Source organism: Eschrichtius robustus, chromosome 8, assembly GCF_028021215.1.
Source record: "Eschrichtius robustus isolate mEscRob2 chromosome 8, mEscRob2.pri, whole genome shotgun sequence".
In the NCBI taxonomy this organism is placed as follows: Eukaryota; Metazoa; Chordata; class Mammalia; order Artiodactyla; family Eschrichtiidae; genus Eschrichtius; species Eschrichtius robustus.
The window spans coordinates 81073715-81092791 of record NC_090831.1 but is presented as its reverse complement, the minus strand read 5'-3'; the positions used below and the strand labels follow the sequence as shown (position 1 = coordinate 81092791).

General features: G+C 37.8%; 1 protein-coding gene across 2 annotated transcripts in view; it reads left to right on the top strand.

Moving 5' to 3' along the window:
* Positions 1–19077, top strand: part of HIBADH (3-hydroxyisobutyrate dehydrogenase) — a 259990-nt gene that overhangs the window by 73488 nt on the left and 167425 nt on the right. For both annotated transcript variants that reach the window (XM_068549205.1, XM_068549204.1), the window contains exons 5-6: positions 16651–16784; positions 18357–18433. In XM_068549205.1, coding sequence (XP_068405306.1) covers positions 16651–16784; positions 18357–18433 — 211 coding nt within the window. The remainder of the gene's footprint in view (positions 1–16650; positions 16785–18356; positions 18434–19077) is intronic.

Sequence of the window (19077 nt, the reverse complement as noted above, 5' to 3'; positions counted from 1 at the left end):
CCTTACCTAAGAAATTATTTTTAAATATTCTTCAGTAAGAATTAAAAATGAATCTAAGGAGAAAGGCACAAAATATAAGAAACAACCCTCAGCCATAAAAAGGAACGAAACTGCAATTTTCAGAGACGTGGATTGGACCTAGAGACTGTCATACAGAATGAAGTACGTCAGAAAGAGAAAAACAAATATCGTATAATATCGCTTATATGTGGAATCTAGAAAAATGATACAGATGAACTTATTTACAGAGCAGGAATAGAGACACAGACGTAGAGAATGGACGTATGGATACCAGAGATGGAAGGGTTGGGGGTGGGATGAATTGGGAGATTGGGATTGACATGTATACACCACTATCTATAAAATAGGTAACTAACAAGAACCTACTGTATAGTACAGGGAACCCTACTCAGTGCTCTGTGGTGACCTAAATGGGAAGGAAATCCAAAAAAGAGAGGATATAAGGATGTATGTATACGTATAGCTGATTCACTTTGCTGTGCAGCAGAAACTAACACAACATTGTAAAGCAACTATACTCCAATAAAAATTAATTTTAAAAAAAGAAACAACCATGAACACGAAATGATTTTATAAATTGAATCACAAACTTTAAGTACTGACTTTAAAAAACCTGTTTTTGTGTGTTAAAAAAAGATAAAACTAAAACTGGACAACACTAAGATTTGAGGCGTGAGTGTGGTGGGGGAGTACAGTGGTGTCCTCTGGCTTAAAGCATGCTAAGGTTCACAATTGAGAAGAGAATAGAAACACTGAAAACCTTCAGATATTATTAGAAAATTTTATAGTTACTTTTGTATCTGTAAAATTTTTGAGGACTATCATCAGAAGAATAGAAAAGTGATTCATAGCTTCCAAACCCCACAGGGGGGAAGAAAAGGATCTTAGAAAACATTTTTCAATCCAACAGAAGGGAAGAGAAGAGGAAAAAAAAACTTAAGGAAAAATGAAAGTGAATACAAAAAATGTGTTAGGAATAAATCTAATTACAATAAATATAAGCAAATTCATTTCTCATGAGATTGTAATTTAAAAATTCAGCTATCTACCCCCTTTAAGAGACATAACAAAACATCTTTTTTTTTTTTTTAACATCTTTATTGGAGTATAATTGCTTTACAATGGTGTGTTAGTTTCTGCTTTATAACAAAGTGAATCAGTTATACATATGTCCCCATATCTCTTCCCTCTTGCATCTCCCTCCCTCCCACCCTCCCTATCCCACCCCTCTAGGTGGTCACAAAGCACAGAGCTGATCTCCCATGCTATGCGGCTGCTTCCCACTAGCTATCTATTTTATGTTTGGTAGTGTAAGCAAACAGTCCCAGCTTACCCTTTGTCCCAGCTTACCCTTCCCCCCTCCCCATATCCTCAAGCCCACTCTCTAGTAGGTCTGTGTCTTTATTCCTGTCTTGCCCCTAGGTTCTTCATAAATTTTTTTTTTTAGATTCCATATATATGTGTTAGCATACGGTATTTATTTTTCTCTTTCTGACTTACTTCACTCTGTATGACAGACTCTAGGTCCATCTACCTCACTACAAATAACTCAGTTTCATTTCTTTTTATGGCTGAGTAATATTCCATTGTATATACGTGCCACATCTTCTTTATCCATTCATCTGTTGATGGACACTTAGGTTGCTTTCATGTCCTGGCTATTGTAAATAGAGCTGCAATGAACATTTTGCAAATGAAGCAACTGACAAAGGATTAATCTCCAAAATTTACAAGCAGCTCATGCAGCTCAACATCAAAAAAAAACAAACAACCCAATCCAAAAATGGGCAGAAGACCTAAATAGACATTTCTCCAAAGAAGATATACAGATTGGCAGCAAACACATGAAAGAATGCTCAACATCATTAATCATTAGAGAAATGCAAATCAAAACTACAATGAGATATCATCTCATACCAGTCAGAATGGCCATCATCAAAAAATCTAAAAACAATAAATGCTGGAGAGGGTGTGGAGAAAAGGAAACCCTCTTGCACTGTTGGTGGGAATGTAAATTGATACAGCCACTATGGAGAACAGTATGGAGGTTCCTTACATAACTAAAAATAGAACTACCATACGACCCAGCAATCCCACTACTGGGCATATACCCTGAGAAAGCCATAATTCAAAAAGAGTCATGTACCAACCATCTTTTAAGAAAAGAAAAGAGGTAATTCCCTGGCGTCCAGTGGTCAGGAATCCGTGCTCTCACTGCCAAGGGCCCAGGTTCAGTCCCTGGTCGGAGAACTAAGATCCCGTAAGCTGTGCTGCATAGCCAAAAAAAAAAAAAAAGGAAAGAAAGTAAGAAGAAAAAGCTACACAAAAAGATTAAACATAAGGGGAGAGAAAGCACACTGAGAAAATATTAACCAAAATAGAAATTTCAGATCAGAATCTACAGATATTAGTAGCTGGATATAGACAGTTAAAAAGAAGTCAGATGACTGAAGTAACATTTCCTGAGACATAGCTCCTGAGAAAACTAATTCTGAGGAGGTTTCTTTTTTTGTATCCAAATAAATTTGAGAAATGATGCATTCTTTGTCCCCCTTTTGGAACTATTCAAAGTGCATATTTGCATATTAAAGTAAGCCCTTAAATTCTTAGATATCTGTTTAACTTTGTTTAACCCAGTATGTATTTGACCACAGAACCTTTAATCAGTTTGACAGACTGGGGGCAGGAGGGTAGGAAATTACTGGGGTAGCTCTCAAATTGAAAGAAGAGCTTCAAGAACCAGGGTTTTAGTGACTAGAATTGAGCACCTGATGCTGCTAAAACACTCTTTTTTTGTCTTTATTATCTGCTAGTTTCTGCTGTGCTTTTGCTTGTCAACCTCATTATCTTTTACTGCAGACACTGTTCACATGGGCCTTCAGTAACCTTAGCTTAGCAACCCAGGACAGAACTCTTGGTTTTGTTGGATTTCCTTGGCCCCATGGACTAGGTGCTGTTTTCCTGTGGATGGGGTACCCTTATTGTCTGTGAGCGCAACCCTTTGGCCAGAGAGGCAGGATTCGTTAGCAGAAGGAGAATGGGAAACCTTACTGGCCAGAAACAAACAAAACATAGCTACCACATCACTGTAAACATCCAAAAACATCCTGTAGAAGTAGTGTTCTGAGGAACTGGCCTTGAGAAATGTTGCCGTGGGGTTTCTAGTTGTATGCGGGTAGTAGTAATGTCTTAACTGAGAAAAGATGTGCAGAAGGAAGAACCAGTTGGGGGTCTGTGTGAGAGGAGGGTTGGGAGGACAAAACGTGCTGAGCTCGTTAGATTGGACATTTTTGGATTGGAAGATTTTGGGGCCAAGGGACCCTAACCCTGTCTTGAAGTTGCCTAGCCTAGTGCTGCGGATCGTAGTAGGAGTTCAGTAATGCTGAATGGATGTGTGGATCACCTGTGATTAACTTGTCATTTCCACAGATTAGTACAGTTGGTGATGAGATTCATTTTATAGGAGAGGGCTCTAAGGCTCAAAGCAGTTGATTTGCCCAAAATAACACTGTCCTGTCAGGACTGGAGCCGGAACATAGGTCTGGTGTGCCTTCTCAAGGTGTTACGCTCTGCAGGTTGTGCCCCGCTGAGGAGACCTGAATTGGGGGTGAAATTCAGTTTACTCTCCACATGCCAGACTTGGTGTTCTCACCTTCTTCTGTCTGTTTAAGGTAAAGCCTTTTTTCTGATTTGGTCACCCAAAGGGGCTGCCTTTTTCTGGGTCATCTGCCCTGAAGGGTACCTTTTTACAGTTCACACAAAGGCACCGTCATGTCTCATGCCTTTGGGTTAGAAGAAGATTAAATAACCCTAACCCATTGGCCTAAATCTGGCTTCATAATTAGGCAAATCAGACAACCGTCACTCTGTTTCCAAGTAGTATTATCTTGGGATTATTGCCTTCTCTTGAATCTTGAAGCCATTTCACTTTGTTTTATATTTTCTCGTGTTCCACATGCCTGCCCTTCACCCCAACTATGTCAAGCCACTAGGTGTTATTTTTATGTAGGATGGCATGTGGAACATATTGGGATTTTTCCCCCTGCTCCCATGTTTGTGGTTTAAATTTAAGTACCAATCTGCATGGACTTAAAATCATTTGCTTCTCTCTTTAGCCTATGCTTTTAGTTTAACTAGTTCTTGATCCTAGACCTTGTGCTTTGATCAGTCTCCTTTTTCACCTTAACTCCTAGCTGACCTCTCATCAGAATTTGTGCATTTTTCTTTGGGGAGGCAACTTGGCCTAGTGGAATGAGCGTAATATTGAAAATTAGAGGATCCTAGTTTTGAGCCATTTGGCTCTACTGTGTACACTTACTTATTTCCCGTTAACTGTTATGTATTTTTTAAATGGAGGTTATAAGACTCTAGTCTTCAATTTTCTCTACCTAACTGCATTAATGATTTGTAAAATTCATTATATTGAAGTTAATAGCATCTCATTGAAATACTCTGATCTTTTGGAGTATGTGAGAATCAGAATGCCACCAATTAAAAAATTAATTTTCTTTGGTATTCTAATTAATTTACTTATTTAATTTAAACGTACAGTGGTTGCAAATACTAAACCTTCATCGATCTCCAGAACTCTTTTCATCTTGCAAAACTGGAACTCTGTACCCATTAAACAGTAGCTCCCTATTTCCCTCTTCCCCTCTCCCCTGGAAAGCCCATCTACTTTCTGTCTGTATGAATTTGACTACTCTGGGTACCTCATACAGCATTTGTCTTTTGGGGACTGGCCTATTTCACTTAGCACAATGTCCTCAAGTTTCATCCATGTTGTAGCATGTGTTAGAAATTCTTTCCTTTTTAAGGCTGAATAATACTCCATTGTACTTCTGCACCATTTTACATACCCACCAACAATGCATAGGGGTTCTAATTTCTCACATTCTTGCCATTGCTTGTTATATTTCTGTTTTGTTTTAGAGTTGCCATCCTAACGGATGTGAGTTTTTCTTTGGTATTATTACAGAATAGATAGATCCTGGTTCAAGTACACTGAGCCAGACTTGGAACTGACAAGTTGACTTTGTACTCAGCATCCTGAACAAAATGAAGCTGCTGGCTGTGAGTGTAGTCAGGAGGTAGTTTGTATTAAGAGGTGAGGAGGGAGAAGGCTGTCATCTGTGATAGGATGATGTATATGGCTTATTCTTTACTTTCAGGGAAAAAAAAGGTAGGGCAAGAAACATTCCTGTCTGCCATGATTCAGTCTCATGAAACCAGGTGAAGAGTTCTCATACCACTTACATCGTCAACATTCAGTAGTTGCCTTTACCACATATTTGGTCTCACAGCATTCAGTAAAAGTTTTGTTCTGTAGGTTTTAGTACTTGAAGTTGACCACAAATATAATAATTTTTTATTACTTCCTATGGGATTGTTTCTCTACTCAATAAGGAAATAGTAAGTGAGATCTAATCTCTGTATAAACAGTGATGTGTCCTTGATCCTCATGCAGATCTGATAATTACCCTTTCTTAATATGATATCATGCAACATAGAAATGGTGGCAAAAGGGTACTGAATAACTAAGGGGCTGGAAAGAATGGCAGAGTGGACTAAGTCTGTCTTACATTTGGAAGTGCCACCTCTTCAACTATGCCTGCCCCACAATTCCAGAGTCCAGATTCTCAAGGGATTCCCCAGTGGGTTTTGGAGATGATAATTCCCAGTTAGCTGAGTGTAGCTTGTTAGCACAGCCTTCATAATCTTTAGTTTCTTGCTATCCTGAGTTTACTCTGATTTGCTACCAGGTTATCACCTGGCCTTTTGCTTATTCCTCCTTATTGTCTACCCTCCCTTCTTTGTCAGCCATCACTTCTTTTACCTTCCCCCAAAGTTATAACAGAACTCATGTGAACAATCAGTTCTCTATAAAATAGAGGGCAGATGATCATTATGCTTATGTTCTTCTCAAGCAAACTGGAGATGGAGGTGAACCCCAGAGGTTTGTGGAATATGGCAGTGATTGGATTACTCAATTTGGTTTATTAGCCTTGCTCTACTTGGTGATTGTTAATGTTGAATGCAAGGAATGTATAGAAAATGTACAGGGAAGTATCTTGACTCCTATCACAGAAAAATGTTGCAAATTATGCAACTGGTAAAGAAAGTAAAATAGAAGGACGTAAAGGCTGCAAGCTGTTTAATACCAGATTTCATATTTGGCTTTTAAAAATGATTTTTTTACAGCTGAAAGATACATTATCTGCAAGATGGAGTTCTAAAAATTACATTCTCCCAAGACATCATTAACTTTCTCCTTGGGCTCCAGATATGTAGCTTTTAGGAGGCTAGAGTTTCATAGCAAATCCAGTGTTATGTACCATCTTGATCTGGGGTGGATGTCAGAGAATTGGTTTTTGAAGTGATTTTCAAAATAAAAGCAAACCGTTTCATTCTCTGATTTACCCCACCCTTTAAAAACCCCACTCTGATGGCTTCTTTTCTGCGCTGGTCCTTCTCAAACCAGCCCAGCTCCATGCGGAACATTCTGTTCCTCTTTCAGCATAAGCAGGTCTATTGTGATATTTATCTGAATTCAAACAAGGCTAATTAAAAGAGCTGCTGACAGTTGTTGTGATCTGACTTTGACTGCAGCTTGATGGTCATTATGGGTAAATAATGAACCAGGTCTGCAAATGTAGCAGCTGCCAACTTGGGATAGAAGAATGGCTATTGCTTCCAATTTAAGGATCTATCGACCACTTCCCTTCTCCCTGCAGATCTTCTGCAGAAAACTAATGTTTTCTGCTGCTGTGTATTGTGGTTTCAGCTGTTTCAGATAGAGCCTATAATTTCCTTCTTTAATATTTAACTTAGGACATTATTAGCTTTCAGAGTTAACAACTTTTCTATTTTGAAGAAGTTCAGCTTTGTCCTTGTGTGTGCTATAACTAGCTAACGAGCTGTAGTTTATTTGTATGCATTTAATTTGTATTATGTGGGAAACAGCTAGCCTGAAAGAGCAAAGTGCAGCTTTATGAAGATGTTTCAACATCCTATGTAGATGGGTGTTTTGTTTCTTTTTAAAGAGATAGATGCATGTCCGTTGCTTCTGTTTTCTTATAGATGGACACCTTTTGCCAAACCTCAGATTTGGGTTTTGTTCACTGCATCAGTGACTTATGAAATATTTTGATACAAAGCTCTATTTATCAGTTCAGAGGAACTGCAGTGACTTTCATTAAAATGCAGTACTGAATATATTGTCACTGCATCATGAACTTTTCCTTATGCTATTAGCAAGTAGGAACAGGTGTATTAAAGGTAAGAGAAAAACACATTGCATTCATAGATTAATATACTCCCTTGCATATTTCCCACACTTATAAAATAGAGCGTCTGGTGGATTTAAAAGTCACATTCTAGAATTTAACACCAGCTAGTACTTAACAACACATCCCTAGCATTTGTTCACCTGCCATGGAAAAGGGCTATCTGCATTATGTAAAGGCTGAGGATACAGTGGTGCTTTGTGCATAATGCAGCAGAGCTTTGAGATCTTGCTGAGAGGAAATGATCTCAAACATGCCCCCGAAAGAAAAGTCTTATTTTGAAAAATAATGATGAAAAATTGATTATTTCTCCATGTATTTGTGTCCATGTTTATTTCAGGAAAAACTAACTGAACTTTGTTTATCTGGCTCCAGAATAGTGCAGTGAACGTTTTTGCTTTTCTGTTTCCAGCTTGGATAATGCCAGAAATAGTGTTAACAAGGGGTTATGTTATGCTGGCTTATGTTAAACCAGATCACCCCCTAACATGTGCAGAGCCATTCATCTGTGTCACCAAAACCCAAGAGAACATCTGACATGGACTCTGAAACAGAAACAGTGATCACTTACAAATCAAACATGGCACGCTCTAAACTGATTGTGCACGGCAATCTTTTCTAGAAAGGACAACTAATTGAACATGATAAAGTGTAAAGTTAATTAACACCCTTAAATTTGTTGATTACTTTCACGGGATTATATTGTTCGTTGAGTAGCAGCTTTCTGTCCCAGCTGTCGCCTTTTTCAGCGAATGTCGCTGGTAAACAATAGAGACACCATAACAAGTCGTAAATGGTCCCTGTGACAGCAGCCCCTTGTGAGGCTGCATCTGTAGAAAATGATTAGAACAATTGCATTTTAAAGACGGCTCACATTGCAGCCCAAGTCCCATTGGCCCTCTTCTTGATCTCTTTTGATGGCAGACTGGTTAAAACATTTAAGTTCTTTTGAGTAAATTAAGTGATTTACTACGTTTTGCTATATATCAATGAGAGTGCTTTGGTGGCAGGAATTTTACAGTATTAAAGACAGATCTAACTCGATTGTACTTTTCAGATTTCCATCTCTTCCTTCTCTGGATTTGAAGACTTCTTTCAACAGTCATAGGATCAAAAATGATCTCCTTATTTGTGACTTATAAATGGTTATTCTAAGTTACCTGCACTTGCATAATAGTTTTTCTGTCAAAACCCTTGGTTCAGCTTCTCAGTAAGGCTAAATTCCATATTTCAGTTCTTTGCTACTGCTAGGCTAAAGACTTCGATATGTTCAAGCTGAGTAGATCTACTTTTTGTTATATTTAAGTTTTTTATAACACCAGGGTAATAACTGTGTAAAGTATCTTTCCAATGTATTCTTTCATTTGAGCTTCAAATGAAGTATGGCGAGTGTTTTTATATCACCATTTTCAGATGGAGCAACCAAGATTGAGAGGTGTTGTAACTGGTCCAAGTGGTGTGACCTTCACTCCAGGTCACTTAACTCAGATCACAAGTTCATTTTTTAAGTCTTCATGATAATGTCTCCATACATGTGCACTTATGCTCATGCATGTTTATTCAGCAATAAGTGAAAATGCCATTATCACATGTAGAGAATCATGTTGCTCCAAAGTTGAGCTTTTTTGATAAGCTAGAAAACATTGTCTTACTATTCTTGGTCATTTTATTAATCATTGATTTCTTCTCTGCCTACCTCCTAAGAAGACAATGAATGTTTATCAGACACATGCTGGATGCTAAGATTCAAACAGCTCATGCCTATAAGGATCTTATCAAGACACCAGAAAAATCATTGATTAGTATCAGTGCTTTATTAGAGATATCACTAGGAATGTTATAAGAATAGAAGAAGGGGGTCATGGTCATGCACTGCTTCTCAGAGTTGACGTGAGTTGAGTCTTGAAAGATAAGCAGGAGTTAGGCAAAGAAGAAGGGGAAGGGAATTTCTTACAAGGGAACAGCCCAGGAAAGGCATGGATGCATGAAAAGTCATTGCACATGACAGCCACTGTAAAGGGTTTCCAGTATGTATTGCATAGTGGGTTTTGTTGCAGGGGGTAGATGAGGAAACCAGAGAAGTGGTTGGAGTTCATTGAGAACAATATTAAAAATGAAAATATCAGAAACCATTTAAGGAAAAAGAAGAGAAAGTTATTGCTTCCTGCAACTCAAGAAAAGGGGGGAAGATACAGTGAATTATGTAGTTCTCTTTTTTGCCGAAACATAAACATTTAAATAGTTCAGAAAAAATAACTTCTACTTAATGGAAAAAATAGAAACTGTGAGACTATATAGAAATGGTGAGGAATAATGAATATTGTCTTCAGCAGCTGGTTACGGTCATGTTAATGCATAACTTAAGACTTAAGCCTGTTTTGGTTCTTCTGTCAAATAAAAATGCCAAAGATTAGGAAAAACATAAATATTAGAATGAGATTATTAATATTAATATTGACTTATATTACAGATACAAGGCTAAGATTAGCTAGAAAATGATGTAAAGTGGGAACTGAGTTTTAGCTCAGTTTAACTTGAAAAAATTATCACTGCTTTTGATGTAAAAATATGAAGAACGTTGTCCATTACTTCATTTACTGTCTCCTGCATAAAGTTCCAAATAATATTTTAAGCATGTAATTTAGTTCAAGGATAAGTTATGTTTTCCTTGAGACTGCTTTATTTCTCTCCCAAATAGGCTTTGCCAAAAAACTGAGATCTGTATTTGAAATTCATTGTGAAATCTTATGGTTTCATTTTGGTATTTGTTCTTAATTCTGATTTTCAGTTTTCTGATTGTTTTGTTCTAGTAAGCAAACTCAGATCTGTTGTAAAGAGAGGTAGGGTATTATGTACATTTAGATAACAGGCAGAACTCAGTGTCTGTATAAATAGACAAAATTATTTGCTCAGTTCATGTTATTTGAAACTGCTGTGAACACAATTTACAAGTGGATTCATAATACCTGTATTCTTATCAAAGTTTTCACAAACCTACCGACAGTTAACAGGAAGACCATTACTGTCTGAGAACAATTTCGTATTTGCTTCTTCACCCTTTCTCTTTCTGAGAATCATTATTCTTTTGATGATAGAGTTTGAAAAATAGAAGGAAAGGGGGAATCGAGATATGGTGGTGATTGTCCTCATCCACCTGACACTTGGTATACGACACTACCTTTTGGCATTTATTTCTGAGTATATGTCTCTTTTTCCTAATTATATGTTAGACTTTTTGAGGGCAAAGACTATGTTTTATACCTATCATGACCTTACATTTTGGACTTTCTGGAATAGTTGTATTTCAGATAGTCTCCTAATACCAGAAAACAGGTCCTAATTTTTGATTTAGAAAATATGCTTATCCCCTGAATCATTGTACCTAGCACAAAGATCTAGCAGGTTGTTAAAGGCACTGAATAGATACTTGCTGCTGCTATTTTCTTCTTTGAACCTCCTTACAACTATGTGTATACCTCTCCTGTAGCATGCATTAACAGTCTTTTATTATTCATCATATTTGTGTGTTTTCCTTATCTCTTTTCCCATCTCCATACACACACACCCACACACCCACACACTGCCACCACCACAAACACTAGTTGTCAACCTCCTTGAGGTCAAGGACTGTTTCTTTGTCATTCTCAGGGTTGAGAACCACTGAGGAATGGATTTCGAATGGTCACATTTTTTATGTCAACTATTAGTAGGAGTGGCAGGAAAGAAAGAAGGAAGGTAGTTTAGATAATGGAGGCTCCCTGTGATATCTTTTCTATAAAGGGGAGGAGAGACTTAGAGACTTGGATTAGATTTAAAGTGCTTCTCCACTGTAAGGTTGATTGAAATCAAACTGCTACCAAGAGAAGTGATAGATGTCTATCACTTTAAAAGCAGGGTAGTCCGCCACCCATTTTGAATGGTTTGGACATTTGCCTTTTCATTTGTCTGTACAAATGAGTTCAGTTTTTCTGATTCTAGGGTCGTGGGAGAGAAACACAGGAGACATCATCACAGGAAAGTGTTAGATAAAACATTAGAGGCAACCACAAGTCTTCAGGCTTGTCAGATTTAATTACCATCGTTATATGAGAAAATTCATTTTCTATCTCTTTTCTCTAATCTGGAACTTTTTATATATATTATTTGCATAAAATGAAACATGCTGCAGTTTTGTGTATTAATATGATGTGGGAAAGTGTATGTATGTGAACTTGAGAATCCCAAATTACAGAATTTCAAAAGGTTAAAAGTAGCTCAGTGATAATCTTGTCTAATCATCTCACTTTATAGGTGAAAAAACTTGCTAGAACGACAAATGCTTTGTTCGTGTCTCTAGGAGAGCGGATCTCGCACATACTGCAGTCACTCATTTCCTTGCTCTTCCCTTCACCATTGCCTCCTCTTCTCTCTTGGAATGCATACTGTATTTACTGAGCATCTCTTATGTACCTGACACTGGGAATATGGGGTGAATAAGCCAGAGTCGCTGCTCTCATGGAGCTAATTTTCATGTAGGGAGTACAGACCAGAAACAAATAAATAGAGGTGTTAATATAAACAGGTGGTAATCAATGCTGTGAATAAAATTAAATCAGGAAAAGGGGATAGTGGCAGGATGCCATTTTAGATTGTTAGGTTGAGGGGTCAGGGAAGGCCTCTCTAAAGAGGTGAATTCTGAGAAGAAACCTGAATGAAATAAAGGAAACAAGTCATAAATATCTAGGAGAAGAACATTCCAGGCAGAAGGAATAGCAAGTGCAAGGCTTTGAGATGGGAACTTACTTGACCTGTTTCAGGAACAGCAAGGAGGCCAGGGTGGCTGGAAAGCAGAGAGCAATGAAGAGAGTGGTATGAAATGAGATAGGAGGGGTAGCCAAGGGCCACATCATGTACCGCTTTGTAGGACTTTGGATTTTATATGAGAGTGATGGGACACTTTGGAGTCTGGAGAGCAGGGAAGGAACATGAACTAGATTTATACAGTTGACCCTTGAACAACAGGAGATCCACTTATGTGCAGATTTTTTTCAATAGTAAATATTACTGTACTACACGATCCATGGTTGGTTGAATCTGCAGCTGCAGAGGGCTGACCATAAATAGACTCAGATTTTCACCTGTGCGGGGGGTCAGTGCCCCTCACCCCTGCATTGTTCAAGGGCCAGCTGTATTTTAAAAGGATCCCTCTGGCTGCTGTATGGAGAATAGACTTTGGAGGCAAGAGCTAAAGGGAGATCAGGTAGGAGGCTATTGCAGTAATTCAGGTGAGAGATGGTGATGGCTCAGCCCAGGTGGTAGTGATGGCTAAGGAGAGAAGGGGCTGGATCACAGATGTGTAACTTAAGGATCAGGGACATATGTTATTCATCTATAACCCTAGGGCTTACCATGGGCTTGATTCTTAGTAGATTAATTTTGCTGAATGAATAAAACCAAACAAATGCGGCATTCTTGTCATTTTCCCATGCTATGATGCTTTTGAAAGGTTTTACAAGAGGTCTTCACTGTAATCTTAATATCACTGGCTATGGACCACTTTAGTATTTCTTTTTTTTTTTTTAAGATTTATTTATTTATTTTTGGCTGCATTGGGTCTTCACTGCTGCGCTCAGGCTTTCTCTAGTTGTGTTGAGCGGGGGCTACTCTTTGTTGCGGTGCGCGGGCTTCTCATTACAGTGGCTTCTCTTGTATCGGAGCACGGGCTCTAGGCATGTGAGCTTCAGTAGTTACGGCATGCGAGCTCAGTAGATGTGGCTCGCGGGCTCTAGAGTGCAGGCTCAGTAGTTGTGGTGCACGGGCTTAGTTGCTCTGCGGCATGTGGGATCCTTCCGGACCAGGGCTAGAACCCATGTCCCCTTCATTGGCAGGCGGATTCTTAACCACTGCGCCACTAGGGAAGTCCCGTATTTCTTAATCTGGACCAGCCTGCTTCCATTATTTATAGGATTGGCTCAAGCCAGCCAATGTTTAGCCAGAGAGGCTGAAATTATCCTAGAAAAGACAGTGGCTTAGGTAACCAAATAGGAAAGGACTCAAGGCATTATATAGGTGAGGATAAAACTCCCACTTTGCAGATTCAGGTTATAAAGTAGTAAGGCCTTACATTTAAATAGCATTTTATATTTTACAGCATCATATATTCACAGCCACTCTATGAAGAAGTTATTAATGCTTTTCCTATTTTATACACCGAAACTCAGAGAAGTTATGTAATTTGTTTATAATATAATTTGTTTATAATAACAAATAACATAGCCAGCACATCCCAAGACCAGATATTTCATCTCCAGATCCTTTACTGTTTGTTCCATGCTCATAAATTAATTTACTGAACAACTATTTATTGAATGTATCACGCACTGAGACAGATAAGGGAATGCTGACATAAACATGACCCAGTGCTCACCTTGTGAGTGCTTTATGGTGTCACAGAGGAATTGGGTAAGAAAGTCAAAGATTTTAATTTAATAAGGTGTATAAATGCTGTAATAAAATTAAGCACAGGACATATTTTGGTTTTGTATGTACAATTACTAAAATATAAGGTAAAATAAGTACTTCTCCCAATATTCTTTCAGCTGCCTAATTATATATTCCATATTTTCCTGTTTTGGGGAGTGGACCTGAATTAAAATGGCATGGCAATGTAATTTATTGTTTCTTATTCATAGACATCAAAATATTTATATACAATGTCTTCTGAAATCCATGAGATGTCTTACACAGCTTTAGAGTTCTAGCTTTCTATATGTTATTTCAAAACTCAAAATTGTTGCATTTATTTTGGGATAACTTAGGTCTTAATTTTGCCTTTGCAATGGGACTAGCCTTGATAGTGTCATATGGTTGAATATGCATGGAAAGTTAGAATTTGGTCCCAGGGAATGCCAAAACTTTAGAATTACCCAGTTGAGTCAGACCCTTACATTTGAATGTAGATTATGATAAAGTTGGAAATAATTACACCACCATAATGAGAGGAGGAAGGAGTGGAAATACCACAGACTTCTGAATTAAAAGATGAATTATTCTTTCTTTTGTGGTCTTCTCTTAAGTAACTTATTTCTTCTTTTTGAAGTACATGTTTGAACACGTGAGAAGGTACACCTGTCAAAAGATTAACCAGCTGAGAACCATTGTCAGCATTAATTTTCCTTTAGTAAATGACTCTCTGAAGCTATTTAGCAGCCTGTAATCTAGATACAAAGCTATTAACCTATGATGGATAGTGCTGGATTTGTTTGTAAGCTTTGACTTACATCGTCTACGTAATTTCTCCAGGTCAGAGCAACAGGATTTAGAGTAAGGTTGGTTATGTGGTTCGAATTAAAATGGCCATAGAAATTGAGCAAAAATAATTGTAAAACATTAATGATCCCACCATCTTGGTGAAGTAAATTAGAAACTAACAAAATGACAGTCACTTAAACGTCAACATTATCAGAATGTTCAAATGACACAGATGAGTTAATTAAAAGCATTTCTTATAATTGGGTTTTTGTACATAATCAGTTCCACAGTGTCTGAAAATATTGTGAAATAATGTGATTTAACCATATGTAAGCATCTCAGGCTTTCATAACATGTGGGCACTTCCTCTACCAACACTGTTCGGCTAACATAATGCTGACTTCTTTTGCTTTTAATAATTAGTTAAAAATAGCATGAACTGTAAAATAGAACGGCTACTTGGTTTGGCAGTAGCAAAATATTCACAATTTGAATGAAATAAGGATCTCCTCATTTGGCTTTTTATGTATTAAAAATTGAGTATTTCATTGAATAAATTAAATTCAAAAGTAGGCCATTACTTGCAGCTGTCTATATTCGAATGGCCAGGTTTGATACATAGTACAATTATGGTTTCTTTATTCCTAGCTGTACTATAAATAAGTTGTAAAGGCAAAAATTGTAGTTATGTAGCTCTTCCACATACTTTCCTGGTTGTGAACAATAAAACCTAACTTGAAAATTATGAATGAAGATTTCTCTAATGCTAAAAGTAGTAATAATGCTCTCGGTTTTGTTTTATAGTTAATAAAAATTTAGATGAGTGAAGTTACCCCCCACTTCCTTTTTAAGACAAGTCTAGGCCATATTTTCTGTGCTGAAGTAGAAGTTGCTTCTCCAATCATTTCCGTTAGCGAACATACATCAAACCTTTGCTAAGGAGTGGCCAAACCAATGTTAAAGTTTATTTCTTCTTCCTGACATATCACTAAGAATGAATTGCCCAAAAGGTGTACAGGCATACCTCATTTTATTGCTCTTCACAAATATTGGGTTTTTCCATTATATTGTATATAGAATGGATAAACAACAAGGTCCTACTGTATAGCACAGGGAACTATATTTAATATCCTATGATAAACCATAATGGAAAAGAATTTTAAAAAGAATGTATATATGTATAACTGAATCACTTTGCTATACAGCGGAAATTAACATGACATTGTAAATCAACTATACTTCAATAATTTATTTTAAAAAGACAAATATTGTGGTAACCTTGAGGTGTCAGATGATGCTTAGCATTTTTAGCAGTGAAGAGTTTTTAAATTAAGGTGTGTACATTGTTTTTATAGACATAATGCTATTGCCCATGTAATAGACTACAATATGCATGTGACTCTCACCTTATTGCAGTATTCACCTTATGGGGGTGGTCTGGAACTGACCCCACAAAATCTTCAAGCTATGCATGCCTTTATAGCAGGAGGGAAAAGAAAAATCAAATAATATTAGAAAGTGCACATCAGAATAATCAGTCTAGCTAAGCAACAGTTTTCTTTACCTTAAAGAATCTTTACCTACAAAGAATCTTTCCATCTGAAATGCCTACTTGTTTATGGGAGAAAGAGACAAGTCCCTCTCTTTGTAGATCTCATCTGTACATAGCGTGCAGAGAGCGAGTGAGTGAGCCAGGGACCCCAGATCCAGACTCGGGCAGCTGACCCCTCTGGCTGCTCCCATGCTGGTCAGGGCACAGGTCATCTTTTTCATATACTTTCTATTACTGAATAGGTTTCTCAAGAGAATAAGAGATGCATGGGAATAATAAAATTCACATTTTAAATCCCCATGGTACTCCATGATCATGCCAAAATATTTGAGATGAATGCAGAGTTTGACTGAATCTGTATGTCCCCTTTGGCTTATAAGTAACCTGCATGATACTTGACAATTAAAATATTCCAAGAGAGGCTTATGCCTGATATAAATATAACTTGGAGGCAAGGTGTTTTCATTTGGTTTGAGGATTTTCTCTAATTTTATAATATACTCAAACACTTTAAGAAATGTATCCCTCTTCTTCTATCCCTTTACCCCCCAAACTATTCAGGTGTGGGAGCTGCTCGGTCTGGGAACCTCACGTTTATGGTGGGAGGAGTCGAAGAAGAATTTGCTGCTGCCCAAGAGCTTCTGGGGTGCATGGGCTCCAATGTGGTGCATTGTGGAGCCGTCGGGACTGGGCAGGTAATGTTTGCACAGCAGTGACACTGACTTGGTGATGTAGAATCAGCTAATGTTCATTTTTCTTTTCTGACCACAATTTGATTCCTCCTTACTCTGTTCAATCTATGGATTCTTTGTTTGCTCAGATTTTCTTAAATTAATTTGAAATGAGTTAGTTTTCCATCATTCCTGTTGGAAGTAAGCAGAGATAAGCCAATAATTTAAAAAGACATCAAAAGTTCCATCATTTCAGACTTTGACATATTTATCCCAGTGACCACAGAAATTATCCTTAAAACGGCTTCTATATGAAGTGCTCGTGTTATCTGATTTGCTGTTATCTTCCCTCTAATTTTGTAACTGCTCGCCACAGCTCTATTTGTAGTACTGTCGGGTAGAAGTAACCTATGCACTTTAATCTTTTCCTTAAAAAACCAGATCATTTTCATTAAGAAATGTGTTATATCGATTCTCTAATCAGGTAGAGGTGAATGACTACAATGAACTCTGAAATCAAACTGGTTGTCCCCCTCCCACCCAACACACACACTATCACTCACTCCTCTTCATGCTTTGTCCTGGTCACTGGTACCAGCTTTATCTTATTCAGGACTTTGGTATGATCTTAGATATATCTGTTGTCTCCATTCCCTTGTCCAGTCAGTCTCCAGGTTCTATTGATTTTTGCTTCAGTGGCTCTCATTGTTGGCTATCTTGTTCATTCCACGCATTACCTGGTTCAGTCTTTCATTATCTCACACCTTGTTTACTGCTCACAGGGCCTAGTAGATCTCTGGATACCAGGTTTACCACTTTGCCAACATTGTAACCAAAACCAACTCTATCAAGATGCTTGTATCATCATAGGTTTCCCAGTTCTGACACTTTGCATAGATCCCTATTTCCTACCACGTCAAATTTGGACACTAGCTTCCGTAGCTCTTGACCCAGTCTTAACTGTCAAACTTCTCCTCATTCCTTAAAACCACTGCACTTGAGTCCATTTTCTTACTGTTCTCAGGAATATCTCATGCCCTTGTGTATTTATTTTTTTCCCTGCTCTCCTTCTTTCCCTCTCTCGCCTATTTAAATCCTGCCTGGCCTTCTGAGAGATGGTTTCAGGTTCTGCTTCCTCTCTGCACCTGCCCTCAGTGATCTGGTTTCTCTGAACTCCTACTGTCTCTGTCTTACAGTTTCTACCATACAGTTTACCACTTAGTTGTGTTTGCTTGTTCATTGCCTTTTCATTTGCTGTGTTACTCCTGTTTCCCCAGTTAGAATGTCAGCCTCATTCCTGAAGGAGCAGTTGTGCCACATCAATCAGTATTCCCTGTTGTGCTTGCGCCCATAGGAGTAGCTCAGTCGCCACACTGCAGAGCTCTTCCCTAGGGGAAGAGGACCCCCTCCCAGTCTGCTCTGGGATCTTGTGTTAGGCTCAGAGGGAGGCTTGCAGCACCAAGTGCCTTTCCTCCTTTGAAAGAATCAACAGTTGAATGCTCTTACTTTTAGAAACGTGGAATAGGGTGAAGAAATCTTCCTGTGAGTTATAGCTTGAAAATAAAGATATTTAATATGTACTCAATTTATTTTCAGGCTGCGAAGATCTGCAACAACTTGCTGTTAGCTATTAGTATGATTGGAACTGCTGAAGCTATGAATCTGGGAATCAGGTTTGTTGAACAGTACATTTTCATATACTAACAGTTTTTATGAGCTTTCCGTTTTGATTTTCTGATGTTGAAAACAAATGTTCATGAGAGATAAATCAGTTGATCCAGGAACATTTTGAAAGTATTTCGTTATTGAACTTTAATAGACTTTGCTTATTGGATGACCAATAGGACCCTGGAGAGCATGAATGCTCTCTGCCATAAGCCATAAAATGTATTGTGCTTTATATTTGAAGTTACATTATCCTTTTTATATGGGAGCTCCATTTCTTCTATTGTGTCGAAATGCAAGAGACACTATTACTATAAAATTTAAACAATCTCTGGCAGTGTAGGACAAATTTGTATAAAATACAGTTTTAATGTATAATGAATTCAGGTGTTATGCTACCATGTGACTGGTTTTATGTATCTATTTTAAATATAGTCCCCAAAATCTACACTAAAAGGGTTCTTGGTTGTTTATTCTCAGGATAAACTGGATGGCATTCATAAAGCTGCAACTCGTATGCATAACTCTTTTCATTTTAACTTCCCTAGGGTTCTGTTACTTTACATTAAGGATATATCTTTTCATTGAAATAAAATGGCATTCATACTTTGCTGAAAGTGATTCAGGAATTCAGTTTCCTACGATGGTGATC